The sequence below is a fragment of the Ochotona curzoniae genome, unplaced genomic scaffold (assembly GCF_017591425.1).
Source record: "Ochotona curzoniae isolate NIBS_2020 unplaced genomic scaffold, NIBS_Ocur_1.0 scaffold_4506, whole genome shotgun sequence".
NCBI classification, from domain to species: domain Eukaryota; kingdom Metazoa; phylum Chordata; class Mammalia; order Lagomorpha; family Ochotonidae; genus Ochotona; species Ochotona curzoniae.
Genome location: NW_024467119.1, coordinates 45,257,727 through 45,275,597, shown reverse-complemented (window position 1 = coordinate 45,275,597; position 17,871 = coordinate 45,257,727). Strand labels below are relative to the sequence as shown.

The 17,871-nt window shown below is 37.5% G+C and overlaps 1 protein-coding gene across 3 annotated transcripts in view; it reads left to right on the top strand.

The window, feature by feature from the left end:
- Positions 1–17,871, top strand: part of COL25A1 (collagen type XXV alpha 1 chain) — a 441,964-nt gene that overhangs the window by 343,092 nt on the left and 81,001 nt on the right. For all 3 annotated transcript variants that reach the window (XM_040966695.1, XM_040966694.1, XM_040966696.1), the window contains exons 13-15: positions 12,612–12,665; positions 14,487–14,513; positions 16,826–16,870. In XM_040966695.1, the coding sequence (XP_040822629.1) occupies positions 12,612–12,665; positions 14,487–14,513; positions 16,826–16,870 (126 nt within the window). The remainder of the gene's footprint in view (positions 1–12,611; positions 12,666–14,486; positions 14,514–16,825; positions 16,871–17,871) is intronic.

Below are 17,871 nucleotides of genomic sequence, written 5' to 3'. Positions count from 1 at the left end.
TGTTCAAAAAGACATCTGAACCACTGCACCAAGCACTTCTTGTGGTTAGGATGTGATTTCTAAACCATCACAAGTATGGCAAATAGCATCTGAGAAATTAAATGTTTCTTCTCTTAGGTTTCACAAGAAAGGAAAAATAAGCCATCTTGTGAAAATACTTTCTTTTTTCTCCTAGAGCATTTTCCATCCAATCAGAATGGTGAAATTGGTGATTAACCCTGAAAATAATGTTAAAAATGTCTAGGGTTAAATACAAATTGTATTACCTAAGAAATCTAGAATTTTTTGAAATCCAGAGTCATAAAAAACTTCTTTTCAAAATGAAGGTGTCAGGTGATTTTGTTTCATACATTTTTCAAATGCTTTCTAGAATGTATTACTTTTTAAACCTTCAAAATATAAAAGTGATAGTATTGTATTGTCTGTGGATGTCTGTTATATAGCTATGTGATTTTTACATTTTAATTGGCTTATAGTTAGGATATTGGAATTCCTTTTCATCTCTTACTCATGAATCTTACAGTTGACATTGCATACTTCTAATGGCTTTTTAAGTATATTTAAAGGGCAGATAAATTGAAACTCTCAGACTTCAAAAGGCTAAGCTGTTGAGTCCAGTCTATATAGTGGGCTGCATGATTAACTCAGTAATATTTTTTAGTCCTCATTCACTTATTGTAATCACTGAGCATACTATTTTTATTTGTTACCTGGACTCTACAATTTAAAAACAACGAATTACATTTCTGAGTAATTTTGATATGTTGCACATCTGATTGCTTTCTATTTAGTTCATTTAAGATTCTCCTATAGAAGAGTTTACCCAGTTGCGTATTACCGAATCTATTTATGATTTTGTGATGGTAGACTTTGACAAGAAAAAGATGCTTGCAGTGAAAACAATTCTGTTACTGATTCGAGTTAATCATTTAGAGAAAATTCCTTCTGTTGGTTACAGATTTGAATTAAAATTGCTGTCTTTCAGAGTTAACAATCACATAATGAGAATTATATTAATATGACCATTTTTTTCTCTAGGATCTATAATAATTGGACATTTTTCTCTTAAAGAAGTACCATCTTCTTATGATCAAATGTTTCATAAAGTCAACTCACTTCCTCTCTGTGTATGAGACCGTTAGAAAATTTCATTTATTAACCTGGTAGGCAGAAAGACAGTTTGTATCCTCTGGTCCACTATCCAAGTGCCCACAACATCCAGGATCAAGACTGGGAGTGGCAAACTCAATGCAGGTCTCCTTTCACATGCTGCCTCCTGGGGTCCAGAGTTCCTGCTCTGCTCCCAGTTCCAGCTTCCTGTGAATGTGGGGTGCAGTTGTCCCAAATGGCATCATTGCAGCTGGGATAAATACACGTGCCATTCTTAGGCAACTGTATACCCAAGCTTGTTCTATTCTTAAGGAGACTTTTCACTCAGTTTGAATCATTAAGCTGAACAAAAGCTATTGTGTTGCTCATGTTATTAAAGGTCTATTAGAGGAGAATAAAAACTGAAAAAAAATTAAGTGCTGGCTTGACAAAAAGAATTATACTAAGATGTTCCTTTCAACTTCTTTCCCCCAATGACTTCATTTGGATTTGTTACTATAAAAAGGAACACCATTTTGTGTTTTTAGGAAATGAGGAAAGGGGGAGAAAAGTTGAGGGTTTGTGATTAGAGGGAGGAGGGCCTTGAGAGGAAATGAAGCTTCTGATAGGCTATTGCAAAACAACTCAGGAAGCAGGTGCATTTGAATGAATAATGACATCATGAAGACTGTTTATTTTTCTTTTTAGTTCTCGTTTTAATATTTAATATTTAAATATTTAATATTTAATTCTCTTTAATATTATTTTACAAAATAGATCTGATTGAATGTGTGTATAATTTGGGAAAGCCTTTGTAAACAGTTCCTTAGATATATCCATTGCTCCACTTGTTGATTCAGTCAATGAACATTGCTTTAGCTCTTAGAAATACCAGATACTAACTGAACACAAGTTCAAACTGTCTCTGCAATCAAGAGAGTGAATAATGGAGATGGAGACACCAAAAGAATGATCATGTTACTAAAGATGTGTTAATCTGTTTTGCCATTAATTACTGTGATGGAAGGTCATGAGGCAGCCAGGCCAAGGAGTACCTTGCTGATTTGATGACTTTACGTGACACTGCAGTTTGAACGGGATCTGACAACAGCCAATCCTATCAAATTAAATTAAAGATAATCTTTGTCTTAGAATTTAATTTCTTAAATGCCATACTATGAACCACTATCCTACTATCAGGGTTTTTATTCATCATAGTAAACTTCTCCCACAAATTTCTACCTGCTAGAACATTTAACCAATATAGGTTACAAAGCTTGTCTTTGTGAGGTCAGATTTTATCTCTAAGAAATGGCCTTGATTTTTAACTCAAGACAACAATGGCATAACTTACTGTGACAAATGGAACAGACTAATGTCTAGCAAGTTTTATTTATGTGATACCAACCTACATTGCCCAAGACAGGAAGCCACTATTCAACTAGCAAATAGAATTTAGAATCTAAGTTATGAGTCATTGCATTTTTTGTGAAGATCCACCTCTCTGTCTTCTTTGTGCAGTACGGAGAATCAAGGAAATACAGTTTATTCAGTTTTTTAATGACCTTCAGTGCTGTTTTATTTATTTATTACTTCAATTAGTGTAAGACTCACCTCAGCAAATCATCTAAAATGGCACATGGCTGTTTTATTTTGCTGTCTGATATACATCTGCTTTTCTACTAATCAGTGTTCAGGTTCCTAACAGAGTCAAACACCTGGTTTAGAGCCACATCTAATTGTCCAGGATAAGGGTTTTGTATTTTTCCTCTTCTCATATTACAAAAGCTCCTCTGCCTCTAGGAAAGAAAAAGAATCAGGGGTTGGGTATGCAACAAGGAACTAAAAGGGTGCTGGACTGTTCCTCAAAGAGAGAAGCTCATTTCCCATGATGATATTGAGGCATGGGAAGGAAGAGAAAGGTGAGATGAAAGGGAGAAAATAAGCAGAAGTTCAGGAGGTAAAACAGACTGCATGTTCTGTATTATAACACCTTCTCAAGAGCACCAGACTCAACCCTGAAATCATAAAGTGCAGAACACAGAGTTCCTCGAGGCCACTGGTAGGAACGGGTACATCCATTGAACTTACCTGGAGTAAACAAAGATGACATCAAGAAATTCATAACTTGAGCTAGGATTTTCATGGAAGTCAAACCTCAATGGACCCTGAAATGAGTCTGTTTTAAACTTCATTTTACTTTCAAGACAAGGAGACCCAGAAAAAAACACAGAGACAAAGATGGAGAGAGACCTCACATCTATAGGTTCAATCCCCAGGTGCCTGCAACAACCAAGCTGGGCTGCACCAGACTGAAGCCAGGATCCTGGAACTCAATCTGGGTGTCCCCTATCATTGGCATAGAGTGTCACCATCTGCTGCCTCCTATAGTGTGCATTAGCAGGGATCTGAACTCAGGCCTTCTGATGTGAGATGAGAAAACACTGAGTAGTAACTTCACCACTGTGCCAAATGGCTGCCCATGAAATTGGATCTTGAACCAAACTTAGTCAGATCTCTGAGGAATAAAGAGCAACAAGTTGATATCTTTAATCCAACAGAAACAAACAAAACATACCTTACTATTTTTGAGCTGGGAGCACATTTAATCTAGCCTTACACACTCTGTGGAGGAAAAGCTGGCCCCCTCCCAGAAATTTATGCAGTGTTTCCAGTATCATGGGGTAGAAGCAGAAAAAGTGGATCAGACAAGATGTTTCCTAAAATCTCTGTACAACTGCTCATTAGCCTTAAGCAGAAAAGAGATGTGATGAAGGGGAGTGAGCCTTTGGGCACCAGTTGCTCTCAAATAGAAACAACACAAGATGGCAAATCCAGCAACTTGGATTCTAATCTTGCATCTATGTCTTTGCAGCTGTTTGCCTCTGCAAGCACAATTTGCCCTCCCAGAATGCATCTCTTCTTCTGCTAACAATGACTACTTGGTTCCTTCCCACTAAAATCTCTATTTTGTGAGTGCTTCTGCTTCAGGGAAAGCAGATATAAGAGTGAGTTGCTGAGGTCCAAGATGACACTTGTGTAAATTCTGAAAGGGTCTTTTGGGAACCACAGATGACAGGATAATTTATGGAACTGGCCTCACCCTGCTACTTCTTGCTTGTCACCTGAGGCAAATGGCGTGAGGGAGGGAGCATATGGAAGAGAGGGACATAATCAGGTGCTTGACAAGTGTAAAGATAGTCCCAGGCTCTGTTCCACAGTTGCCCAGCAGCATCCTTGGAGAAGCCCAGAACTTCTCTTGGAAGTTATTTATGGGCTTGTCTGTCCTTGCACCTGCCCTTTATGGACTTCCTATGGCTCACCTCTGCCATTCACAGTTACTTTACCTTGTGCCTTCATACCCTTTATGCCTCTGGTTTGAGGTGGACCAGGCTGAGACTCAGGGGTGCTGCCATGAAGTTAACATTTCTGTGTGTTTCGTTGAGTTCTTTCTCTTTCCCCACCAGTGACTGCCTTGCTGTAGCTGACAGATGTAGTTATTCTCCAACTTCCCCGTCATACAGATTTCTGTCTCAATCTCTTTCCCTATTGCTTTACATCATCATGAAAATGTAATGCATTTGTTTCTCCCGAATTCTCTTTCCTCCAAGCACCGGTGAACCAAACAGGCCTTATGTGCAAGTGTGGATGCTGGGCAGCATCAAATACTAGAGCATGACAAAGCTCATGCTTAAACTGTTGTTCATCTCTTGGTGGGGATGTCATGGAGAGTAGGAGTGGCAAGTAAGGCTAGTAGACAAAATACAGAATACCCAACTAAATTTTAATTTCAAATAAATGATCTGTAATTTTTAAAATGACTATGTTCCACTCCATATGAGATTAGCAGTTGTCTAAAAAATTCATGTGTTGTTTATCGGAAATTTAACTTAAACTGAGTTAAAGTTAAATTTTTAAGTTAACCAAAGGTAACTTTTGTTTGCCAACTCTGACAATCAGAACTGGCAAGACAGAATAGAAACAAAAAAATGATAAATCAGATAGTGATTACTGCAATAGAGAAAATTTTTTAAAAGGTCATGTATGTAGGAGTAGTGATGTGATAAGGCTGCAGGGACAACCCCTAGATATAATGGGGATATTTCAGCCAAGACTAATAGAGGTGAGAGATTAATCCTGTGACTATCTAAGGGGAGCACATAGACAGGAGGCCAAATGCAAAGTCCTAGTGCAGGCTCCTGCTTGGCCTGTCGGAACAAGACTAATCAAGATGGCTGCAGTAGATGGGAGAAAATACAGAAGGGGTGATCATAGAAGCAAAGTGAACCTGAGAACCATTGTAAGGAGTTGAACACCATTCTAAGTGACGTGGGACAACTTGAACATAATGCAGTAATAGACCTGTATGTCTGAGTTGTTTCTAAAAAACTTTCAGAGCTTGTAGGTGGCAAGGAGCTCAGTTAAGAGTCCCTAGAATCACCCTGTACCCCTTGGTCAATAGTGCAGTCTGCTCATGGATGGACTGTGCCCGTGCCAGGTCACACACAAAGCCATGTTCTCCCTGACGCTCTGAGACTCTTCAAGTCTGAGTCAGACAGCTTTGTTTCTCTTATCCCATCATGCACTACTCTATCGTGAAAGACATTTGTGGTAGATTTAACTTCATACATGATGAAACTTGTCCTAAAGCACTCTCACTGTATGAGCAAGTTGACTTGCTTAAATACTGTTCTGCTCCTGCTTGCTTTTAAAGACCGTTGGTTCATATATCCTAATAGTTAAAACATTGTTTAAACAGAAGCTTGAGGTAAGCATGTGACACAGAGGTTAAGATAGCATGTGGAATGCCCCATTCCACATTGACTCCTACACTTCCCACCTAAGTAATCAAACTTCCAATCTAACTAATCTACTAATGCAAATCCTAAGAAGTAGTACATTATCACCCAAGTACTTGGGTCCCTGCCATCCAGGTAGGAGATATGGATTTTATTCTTTGCTCCTGGCTTAGACCTGGCCCAGTGTTGTCACAGAAGTTTGGGAGTGAACCAACAAATCTGTTTGCTTCTTTCCTCTCCTCTCCCTTTCTATCATCTCTCCTCCTCTTCCCTCCTCTGTCACTCCCCTCCTCTCCTTTCCCATCTTCTTCTTTCCCTACCCATTCTCTCTTCCTCTTAAATAAAATAACTATGATTTTAAAAAAAATACATTTACTTGAAAGAATTAACAGAGATAGAGAATCCGTGAGAGAGAGAGAGAGAGAAAGAGAGAGAGAGAGAAAGGCCTTCCATCTGCAGGTTAATTTCCAAGTTGGCTACAACAGCCAGAAATGAGGGAGGCTGCAGCCAGGATCCAGTAGCTTCTTTCAGGTTTTCTTCTTGAGTGGGAGCAGATGAAGAGCTGAGGTCATTAGTGAGGAGTTAGATCAAAAGTGGGACAGGAACTAGACCCGTCTGAGATGCCAGCTTTATAGGCAGCAGATTTACTTGTTATACCACAATACCAGTCCCAGAAAACAGACATTTTTTAAAGTTCATGTTTAACAGAAGCATAATACAGATCTCAAATACAGGCAACATTTGTCAATTTTTGATTTTCTGTTGGTCACACTGAAACAAATTTTAAAACAGGCAATGTCAATTTTGATATTATGTTTTATTATGTTTAATGTATACTTAAAATATCATGTGAGCATCTTATGAATTAATATTTTAAGATTAATAATATTCACATAATTAATGTGATATTTTGCATTCTTCTTTTTTCCTACTAAAACCCCCAAATTATGTTCTATAGTCACATACCTATTGTTCACCTACTGCATATGATTAGTGGTATCCTGCTGGACAGTGAAGGTTTTATTTCTGCTTGTTTTCAGTATCTGGCCTACAATAAAATTTTTGTGACCTGGTACTTTGTATCAGCAATTTCAGGCTGCAAGAGGAGTGGGAAAACCATCAGGGGAGTAAAGTGGATCAAATAAAGTGGCATTGACAGTTTTCTACTTAGATTCCAACTACACTGGTGCTCACATCCTTTAAGATGATGCCTGGGCCCAACAATAAATTGCAGATTTTATGGTTATTCAGTTTCTTGGTTCAGTGAAAGAAACTAGTGGGACTTCTTCTGACTTCCTTGTAGCTGTGTGGTTCAGTTTCAGGGCCTAATTCCAACTTGTCCTTCTGCTTAATGTTCTGCAGAACCAGATTACATAGGCTTACATGCAGTTGTTTTTTTTTTTTTTAGCTACATTGTCCCCAAAAGCTATTTCTTCCTATAAACTTCAGTGTGTGGCCATTTCCCACATATAAATAAGTTGCATTTTAGCTTTCAAATATTTAAAAATAACACATATAAAAAAATGTTCATTAATGATGGATAATTCACCTGGCTTTGCCACCCAGCCTTAGGAAAAGGCTAGTGCAGCTGAACTGTCCTGGGTCTCCCCATTGGCCAAACCTCTGTAAACGAGGCACATGTGACCTAGGAAAACACTGAGCAGGTATCTCTGCAAGTCCTTATTAGGGGATTCATTGCATTCAGCAATCTTCCTCTCCCTGGTACTACTTAATACTTACCCTTTCCATGTGCCTGTCTGCAGAAAGAAAATGAGTAAAGATTGTTCCTGTTCACTACCCAGCCCTGAGACCCTTCTTTGGGGAAGAAGGGACCAGGACCCAGTGTTTTAGAGAACTGTCCACAGCCAACATTGCCTAGTTTCAGTCTTGATCACATTATTCCAGAGACGGGAGAAAACCTTGGGGACTGTTGCAGTCTCATGCCAGTGGCACCCTTCCCATCCCATGCTGCTCCATGTTTCATGAAGCTATTTTTCTCTTCTGTTTATGAGTTGTTTCTAAAAGGCTACACTCAAAAGGCAAGAATCTATTTCAACAAAATGAATGTAAAAGTATTTATTATGCTAAAACTCTAAAGCTACGGCTCATTTTAAATTCACTTTGCCAGAGTGGAGAACTATGTTAACTGAAGTGACAGCGAGCAACATTGCTGCTAAATGTTTCCTTTTAGTGCTCAGTCTTTGAAAGAAATTTGAGTGTCTTTCTATCTGAAAGTGTTCTTTGAATTTGCCCTTGAATAACAGTACCTGAAGTAATTGCAAAACTTTTGAGTGATGTTCTACATTAGAATTCTATAGAGCATTTACTTTTTCAAAAAAAAACAATGAAAGCAGGAAGCTATCCTTCTTAAATGTCAGTCCAATGTATTTTGAGTTTAAATATGGACATGGCCATTTGGGAGTAATAGACTGGGAATAGCCCTGATATTTTAGGTATAGGAGAAACCCCTGTCAGTCTGCCTGTGGGTAACAGATTTTCACTTCCCTGTGTACTAATCCCCATTATACAGTTCATCTATGAAGATATATGTATATGCTTGCTTTTTTATATATCTACTTATATTGTACTTCACATGAAGACTGTCTTAAATCAGAGAAAACATATGATTTTTGCCCTTTAGGGGCTGACTTATTTCACTAAGCATAAAGGTCTCCAAATTTTTTTTTAAGATTTATTTTTTTTTTTAATTGGAAAGGTGGATATACAGAGAGGAGAGACAGAGAGGAAGATCTTCCATCTGATGATTCACTCCCCAAGTGAGCACAACGGCCAATGCTATGCCAATCCAAAGCAAGGAGCCTCTTCCGGGTCTCCCACACGGGTGCAGGGTCCCAAAGCTTTGGGCCGTCCTCGACTGCTTTCCCGGGCCACAGGCAGGGAGCTGGAAGGGAAGCGGGACTGCCGGGATTAGAACCTGCGCCCATATGGGATCCCGGGCGTGCAAGGCGAGGACCTTAACCAGTGCGCCACCTCACTGGGCCCAGGTCTCCAAATTTTTGCTAAATGATTGTTGATTAAATTAATGTCTTATAGGTTATTGCAGCTTTGTTTTAATACTCAAAGTTGTACATTTAATTTTTAACATCTCTTTCATACAACTTGAAAAGCAGTTGGGGCAGTAAAAATACTCCATAGTCTTGTTATCTAATTTGTAATCTATATTTCTTGGTATGGCTAATTAGAAACAGGAAAATATGATGAGTTACATTTTTGTCTTTTTTTCCTCCATAGTGGCAAGATTTTATTTGTGCCCAAATGCCCACAGAAATAATTAGAAATGTGATATCCAATGCTGATGAATTTCTAGACAGTAATACCTGGACAGCACCTATAATGGCAAATGAAACTCAGAGTCCTGTTAGAACACAATTTAGAAACATGAGCTGGTGCCATAAAAATGCTTCTGTTGACTCATAAAACAGATATAAGATACCAGAATTAAAGAATTTGACAGAAAAATATTCATAAAAACATGTTCACAAAATTTAACAGCACAAGTTGGAAAAAAAACTGAGAATTCAACAATGTGGAACTAAATAATTAAAGGCAATTGACTTTGAGCTAACTGAACTATCCACAAGAAAATCATGAGTACCATATGAAGCAACTGTGGGATGTAGATAATAAAAAATCAAAATAGCTGTGTCCCATGCTCACAGTTTTTAGAAAAGATGTAAGCATAAGTTAGAGACCAGAAGGAAACCAAAAAAGATGAAAACAATTACTGTTGAGTGATGAGATTATGAGCCTGATTTTTTTGGTTTTTCCCAGTTTTTCCCTTATGTTATTTTAGCAATATATAAAATCAAAGGAAAAGGGAGCTCAAGTTTTAGTCTCCTGATGTTCATATATTAAGGAGAAGGCTATGCAGACACCTAAGCAACATTCCTCTTCTTTGCTTCAGAATCTCAGCATGAATTTTGTCTGGTTCCAGAGGCTTACCCATTTTTTTTAATACCTCTGGCTACCATGGTTATTCTTTGAAAATCAAAACAAAGTGTGTACTGTTCCCTGGCAGCATCTCTTCTTTGCATGGAACCATGAGTTATGATATTAGTGCATCCTGTTGTGGATTCTTTGAAGAGAACAGACTTCATAGCTCTGCTTTGGTTGCATAGTAAATGATAGTCCTCTTTCAGGGCATATTCTGTTTCCAAGGGCTTATACTTTGTTACATCTAAATGGCATATCAAAATTTTCCCATTATTCTAAGTCAACATTTTTGTCATTTTACCAAGGAAAGTGTGAAAGTTACAAATATACTGTAACTTTATACAGGAAACATAGTTTCTTCCAGAAGTTGAAGATTTCAGTAGTGATAATCCAGTACAATTGTAGAATAAATTTGCTGTTTTATAAGGCTTTATAGACTTCAACAATCTATATACATTGATCATCTTTATGCACATTAAATTTGATCCTGGTTTCTTGCTATTTGAGAGGCCAATTCTAGATGGGATATATAAGTGAAAAGAGAATAAGAAAAAAATTACTATTCATCCACACTCCCTCTATTTCTTGAAACTTTCATTCACCAATATCAACACCTACTGTTAAGAGCACAAATTCTTAAGCCAGATCATTGTGGTTCAAATCTTGACTATAGTTGTAAAATTTAAGACTAACTTTTATGTATGTCTGTTTATTCATCTCTAAAATAGGGAGAAAAAAAGTACTTCCTAGAAACTTGTAAGAGTTAGGTTAATAACCTTAATTTGATACCTAAGAAATGTGATTACTAATAACATTTTTAGAGGCTGAGAACCCAAATAAAAACTGCTCAATTTCTGTCCTCCAAGTGATTGAGAAACATTCTTTAAAATCAATTCTTGGGGGCCCGGCACGGTGGCGCAAGTGGTAAAAGGTCCTCGCCTTGCACGCCCGGGATCCCATATGGGCGCAGGTTCTAATCCCGGCAGCCCCGCTTCCCTTCCAGCTCCCTGCTTGTGGCCCGGGAAAGCAGTCGAGGACGGCCCAAAGCTTTGGGAACCTGCACCCACGTGGGAGACCCGGAGGAGGCTCCTTGCTTCGGATTGGCATAGTATCGGCCCGTTGTGCTCACTTGGGGAGTGAATCATCAGACGGAAGATCTTCCTCTCTGTCTCTCCTCTCTGTATATCCGCCTTTCCAATGAAAAAATAATAAAAATAAATCTTTAAAATCAATTCTTGGGCTGGCACTGTGGTACAGCAAGTAAAGCAATGCCTGCAATACTGACAGCCCATGTTGGTGCTAGTTCAAATCTCAGCTGCTATGCTTCCAATTCAACTTCATGTTAATGCACCTGGGAATACAGCAGAAGATTGCCAAGATATCTGGACCCCTATGTCCAAGTGGGAGGCCTGGATGAAGCTCCTGGCTTCAACCTGACCCAGCCCTGGCCACTGCATCTTATTGAGAAATGACCCAACATATGGAATTTATCTCTCTTGCTCTATAGTCTGCCTTCCAAAAAAAAAAAAATAACTCTTAGAAAAACCAACTAAATTTCTAATGAATCCAAAACTACTGAGAAAGAAAGTCTACCTTTTAATTATTACTATTTTTTTTTAATTTGAGAGGCAGAGAGTCAAACATCTTTATTGAGACAGAGTTCCCTAAATGTTTGCAATGATCTCTGTTAGCGGTCATGGGTAGCAGACTATAATTCCATGTAGTTCTTCCACATGGATGGCAGGAACCCAAGTACGTGAGCCATCACTGATGCCTCCCCAGGTCCACATTACTAAGAATCTGGAGCCAGGAGCAACAGCTGGGCATTGAACCCAGCCGCTCTGATATAAGATGTGGGGGTCCTAACCACTGGGAAAAATGTTCACCCCTTAAATATACTTTTAGAAAAATCAACATAAGAGCAACTTTACTGCTCTCCATGGAAAGATGAAAGTTTTCCAGTAATTGGAACGCAAAGTGAAGGTCTTTGGGAATGTTTTTAAATGAAAATGAAATTCTAGTTGATGTAAATTTGAGCCACATGGAATTATGAAGGGCCAAAATATCTTGTGAGCACCTCAAGGGGCTTTTTTTTTTTTCCTATGGAAAACAATTGCTAGTTTGGAGTTTAGAAAGACTAAAGTGGAAAATTTTTCTAGCCTAACAGCTATCATCTTTTGCCCAAAAGTCTATCATTCCGATGAAAGTGAAAGCCAAAATCTCAATGTTTTATTCTAATTATTTTGTAACTAAGTTGAAAAGAGAAACAAGAGGCATCTCTACTTTTTACTTTTGTGTCCAATATGTGCATGTGAATTAAATAGGTTTCCACAGATGTGTCTGGCCTTCAAGATTTAGGATTGTAAATATTTATTCTCTGAGGCTTAACTTAAAAACAAAATGATTTGATCTTTGTTTTCCTAACCTGATCTGTCACTTAAAATTTCTCCACCAAGAGAGTTTTAGATTTCGAGTGTGCTTTACTCACTCAACAAGAACTTATTTGATGCCCGTAGTGTTCCCAACACCATGCTAGATACTAATTTCCACTAGGCAGCTATTAACCTCTTGATTATAAAAAAAAATTATTGGACCACAAAAGCTAAAAGGCCACTTATTTTCTGTGACTGCTAATTCTTTATTCCTATAGCATAACTTGCTAGTTGTCTCCCTTAGTTATCTATTGTATTCAAATTCAATATTATAATATATTAAATTTTTCTAAAATATATTTAATTTCACTTAGTTGTATCTGTGTTTTAATTTGAGGGTGAACCTGGATTGCCTGGAGCAGTGGGACAGAACGGAACACCAGGACCAAAGGTCAGTGCAGAGCCGAGCAGAATCACGTAACCCTTGATTTCCACAAGGACATAATAATACTTTCAGTATCTCACTGTGCCACTTGGATGGAATTTTGCATCAGTAATGCTTATATCTGCTGGAGTATAGACCTTTGTGACTCACAAATATATTATGTTTCTGATTTTAATTAATATTAAAATGCAGAGAAACAAAATAGAACATGATTGTCTAAAAATCTTTATTCTGGAGTGCATATGTATAAAACACAAGAAAGCCCATTTTTCAAATATAACTATAGTCATATTTAAAATATATGAACTCATGGGTCATGGCCCTCCTAACTAAAAATGTGCCTCATTACAGGTTCAACTGAAAATGTGGTCACAGCACCATTAACTAGTTTTATTAATATTTGGTTACCTCCAGTCTTAACCAAAATAATCAGTTAATCAAATGAACGGCAGAGTAAAGATGTGTCATGTTTTACTAAATAAGAATAAAATATAATAAGGGATTTTTTGTTTGGACTGAAAATTTTCTTTGTTTCTTAAAGTGTAATATGCTTTATAATATATACTGCTAAGTGAAAAAAGATTGGTGGCACTTTGGTTTAAACCAAACAGGCAGACAATCTCAAATCCTTTGATGAGCAAACATCCCTTGAAGTTCAAAAACTGATGTCTAATCCCATCAGCTGTGCTCCTGTGTGTCTACCCACAAATGTCTGTCAGCTGATTTTACAGATCACATTGCAATTGACAGATCTAAAATATGTAGACCTATCTTTTGTCCATCAAGAAAGGGAAGAAAATACTCCTCCTGGGACTACTGTTGTTTTCCTGTCTTTTTTCCTCTTCTTGCGCCATGCCAAATGATAAAAGTAAATGCTTAATGAATGTTCATAGAGCTAGTCTGATGTTGCCTAGCAACCATCAGGATGGATGTGGAGCAGTAAAAGTGACCAGAAATTCAGAAAACCAAAGGTCAGGTTGAGCTCCAGAAAATGAAAAGACTCTTGCTTCCAAGCTAAAAAATACAGAATCATAATAATGTAACACCATGTTTTTTAAAAGCAAGTCAATCTCATAGCAACACTTCAGTTTTCAGGGGAAAATGTTATAATGCATATAATTTGCAAAAAAAAAAAATTCCTATTCCACTCCTTTCTTGGAAAAAGTAGAAATTAAGGTCTAGTCAGAATTTTGTATTTTAGCCCTGATTCTTTCTGCTCATTGCTTTGAGTGAAGATATCCCTCCTCAACTCGTTCTGCCAGGCTCTAGAGTCATTCCTAGAGGTACTAATACCTCCTGAACTACAACTAATCTGGAATGTGCTTCTTACCAGATGAATAGAGTTCATGACATTGTAAAGGTACCCAAGTTCAGGACTAACTATATATGATCACATTAGGGGAAAAGATTGATTTCCAAGTTTAGGTCCCCAAAACCCTGAAATAATCCATGTATCACAGTGTTTTCAATAGAAGGCTCCCTTAAGGGCATGCTGGTCATCCTGATTGGTTCTGAGTTTGGAAGGAAGCAGTCTCTCAGGATGCCATATTGTCATACTATCATCCTTCATGCCCCACAACAGTTTCTGAATTCTGATCTTAAAATACGTTAATCACATAATAGGCAAACAGTTATAATCATAGATGATGTTGATATTCATACCCAGTTCTCCAGGAAACTCATGTTTCCATATCCAGCCAAAATAAAAGGTGTCACACATAATGTACCTAATATGTTCAATATCTGTTATGTTTGATACTGATTCATGGGTATTTTCTAATTTAATGTCACCTAATCTCTGTTTTTTGTTTGTTTTGTTTTGCTCAGGGAGAACCTGGAGAGCAAGGAGAAAAGGTAAGAATGTAATTGGAACTCAAATTCAACTCTAGGAGTAATGTGATACATGATGGATGGATAGAGACAGAGGGATAAATGTAATGACCACTGTTCTCAAACTGTTCATTGGTGGAAGGAGAAAATAGCATAGTTCTTAAGTTTGAACAAAATTTGGAGTTAAAAACAATTTAAAGAAATAAGAGAAAGGCAAACTTAAGCATTCCAGGTTTTTTAATATCTTTCAAAAATCTCTAGACTTGCAAAAGTCTCAGTTCTACCTACTTGCTAATGCCATTTCAGTACTTTTCAAAGCGGATACAGCCCTCTCCACTCCTTCTTAAGTCACTAGGTTAAAGGGATACAGATGTTTACCCATAGCAATTATCTGAAAGTTACTCTACAAAGAATTCCCATAAAACCCAGAAAGAGAAACAAAAGGAGAAGCAGGGTGTTGCATGCTAAATTTCTCCTAAATTCCTTTCCTTACTACTTCTGGGACTGTCCTGGTTATTTTTAGATTCTTAGTGCATATGGTGGTGCTTATTTTCTTGGCTCTCATGCTGTTTACTTTTAAAGTGTTTGTGAATTGTGCTGGGTACAAAACTGCTCAGATACTTACTTCAACATTGTCTTCTCAAATGATCCAATTTTTCTGACAAATCAATATTAGAATCTATAATTCCCAAAGACTTTCATCTGTAGATCAAGAAAATGTCTTCAGTGTAGGTTTATTTTCTGTTACTGTAAAGGAAAAAAAGATAATGATTTTGATAGGAGATGAGCAAGATAGAGAAGCAGAAAAGACAATTTCCAGAGGACACGATTCAGTCAAACCCTCCACTTCATAACCCCTATAAGCCAGTTTTCCCAATATGAAGGTTTGCTTTGTTTTTCAATTGAAAGGTTTTTAAGCAATTTTTAGAAGCAGGTAAATAAACAGCCCACTAAAAATCCTTCATAATAGATTACGAGTACATTAATTTGTCATATGTGTTCACGGTAACTAGATTAAGAAAAACGGACTTGTTAAGACAGGAAAGGGAGTGATGTCAGCAACATCCCAGAGACTCATCACAGGAAATGTCTGTGACCCTTGTGGCTCACTTTGGGCTACCACTCAACCTTGGACAAGTGTCTAAGTGGCCTTACTTCATGCTAATTTGGAATGGTGAAAGAGGATGCAGAGGAAAAATTAAAAGTTGTTCTTTTCCATCACCTGTGCCCACTGTCTCAACTAACTATTATTAATAGTTTGTCTCTTCGCTTAAGGGAGTCTTCTGAATGATAGAAAAGAGACTTTAACAAGGCTAGATATGGGCTTTCCAGTCTATGCTCACGAACAACAATGACATTGTTGTTGCTACTGGCCATCAGTGACAGCTGATGATGTGCCAGTTACTGTCCTCATGGCTCTACACACAGTGTGTAACTTGATGCTTCTAACTGCATGAAGTCTCTGGAAGCTTGCATTAGAGATGAGAAACTTGATGCAGAATCTCATTTGCCCAGTAGGTGCTGGAACTAGACTTGGTCTCCTTGGCCCTGGAGTCTGTGCATTTCCACCCTGTTGTCTGGAATCATGTAAAGAATTCAGATTTTAAGGACACAAAGGACAAAAAGGAATTCCTTTCTTTCTAGTGCATGGTTTTGTGGCTAGGAAGGAGATGTCATTGTGGGAACATGCAATGAAAAGTCCTAAAAATAACAAGAAAATCATCATTAAATGTATCTCCAATTCATTTAACTGTGAATGAAAACTTTTTTTTTCTAGTAAAACATAAAGCAAGCCATTGCAAGCCCAGATCAGTACATATTCATTCCCACAGATTGTGAGAGCCTCAGTGGTGCTGTTGGAGACTGTGGAGATTAGAGATGGGGTTTATACAGGTAGAAGAGAAAAGGGAAGATGCGACCAGGTGGCAGAAGTGACACAAAGGACAGAGAGGTAATGTGACAGACTGCAGCAACTGTCAAGATGGAACCATTGCTCAAGTCTTGAGTGGAACTGGGAACAGTGAACAGAGAGACAGCATTACCAGGCCTTGTATGTCCAACAAGAGGTACTGAAAAGCAGGCAAATAAGTTTCTGCTTTCTATAAAACTGTAGAATAGTTACAAATTATTCTACATGTTTACTATAATAAATTTATTTTATTGATATAAGGCAGCTGGTCAGATAAAAATCTGTTAGCTGTGTAGAACATTGACCACTGATTTTTTTTATGTGTTGTATTTATGAAAAAAAAGCTTCATTATAATGAAAATAACTCTGAATCACATCACAGATATATTTTGAATTTTTTTGGTTTGTTTTTTTTTTTCCTCCACAGGGAGATGCTGGAGAAAGTGGCCCGAAAGGCGATACAGGCGAAAAGGTAGGGCTCTACTTAATATGAAAGAGTCTCCACAAGTGCAGGAAATGTTATTTTCTAGTCATGGAAATGGGAGATCTGCAAGGAGGTGAGAGAGAGAGAGGGTAGCTTAATATGACAAAGCCAGAGATAATGCTCCAAGGTTATAAAATACTTCAATATTTGATGTGTAAAAGATGATAATTCAAAAACTCCTGTACACAAATTTAAACGTTTTTAAAGTAGAATTAAAGGTCAAACATTCTAGAAAGTGCATAGTTAACCTTTTAGTAATGAAGCTTTCAAGGAATGAAATCACATATTCATGTGTAGATGAGGCATTCACTTTGTTCATAGGGATATTAAAAATAGAGGTCTAAAGTGGTTCCATTTGTTCCAGTTTCAGGAGAGAACGTGTCAGAAAAATGGAGTGAAATCAAAAAGTGTGATAGAATACTGTCAACAGATTAGACCTTTAATGGAGTCAAAAATTTTCTTCAACTTGAAATTCACTAATTCTGGGTATTTATCAACAATTTGTTGTTACATTGTGGTAGTCTCTGGCTTACCTTCCTGCCCAATTATCCTGAGAGTCTTTACTTATATTCATACTTTTCAGGTATCTTTGACACAGGAAGGATATTTTATGTCGCTTGTGAGGTGTGTTAAGGTTTAAGAAAAGTTCTTTTAAAACATTGATTCTACAATAGATGCAGGTAGATTTTTATTTAATCCAAGCTAAATAATTGAAGAAAGCAATAATTATTCAATTAGGCATACAATGGAAAATAAGGCTGTTGCACTTTGAAAATTATTACAGTACAGATGGGTAATGGTTAGTTGTAAAACATACTGACAAAATTAAAAAGAAATCAATTGTTATTTCTTTTCATAAATATTCATATACATGTGGCATGGTGGCAGGAATGAATTAGTGTTGCCAAGTGACAATTGTATTTCTATTTGAGGAACTGAATGCACTTTTACCCTTGTTGACCAGGGTTTCTCAGCCTCAGCCTTACTGA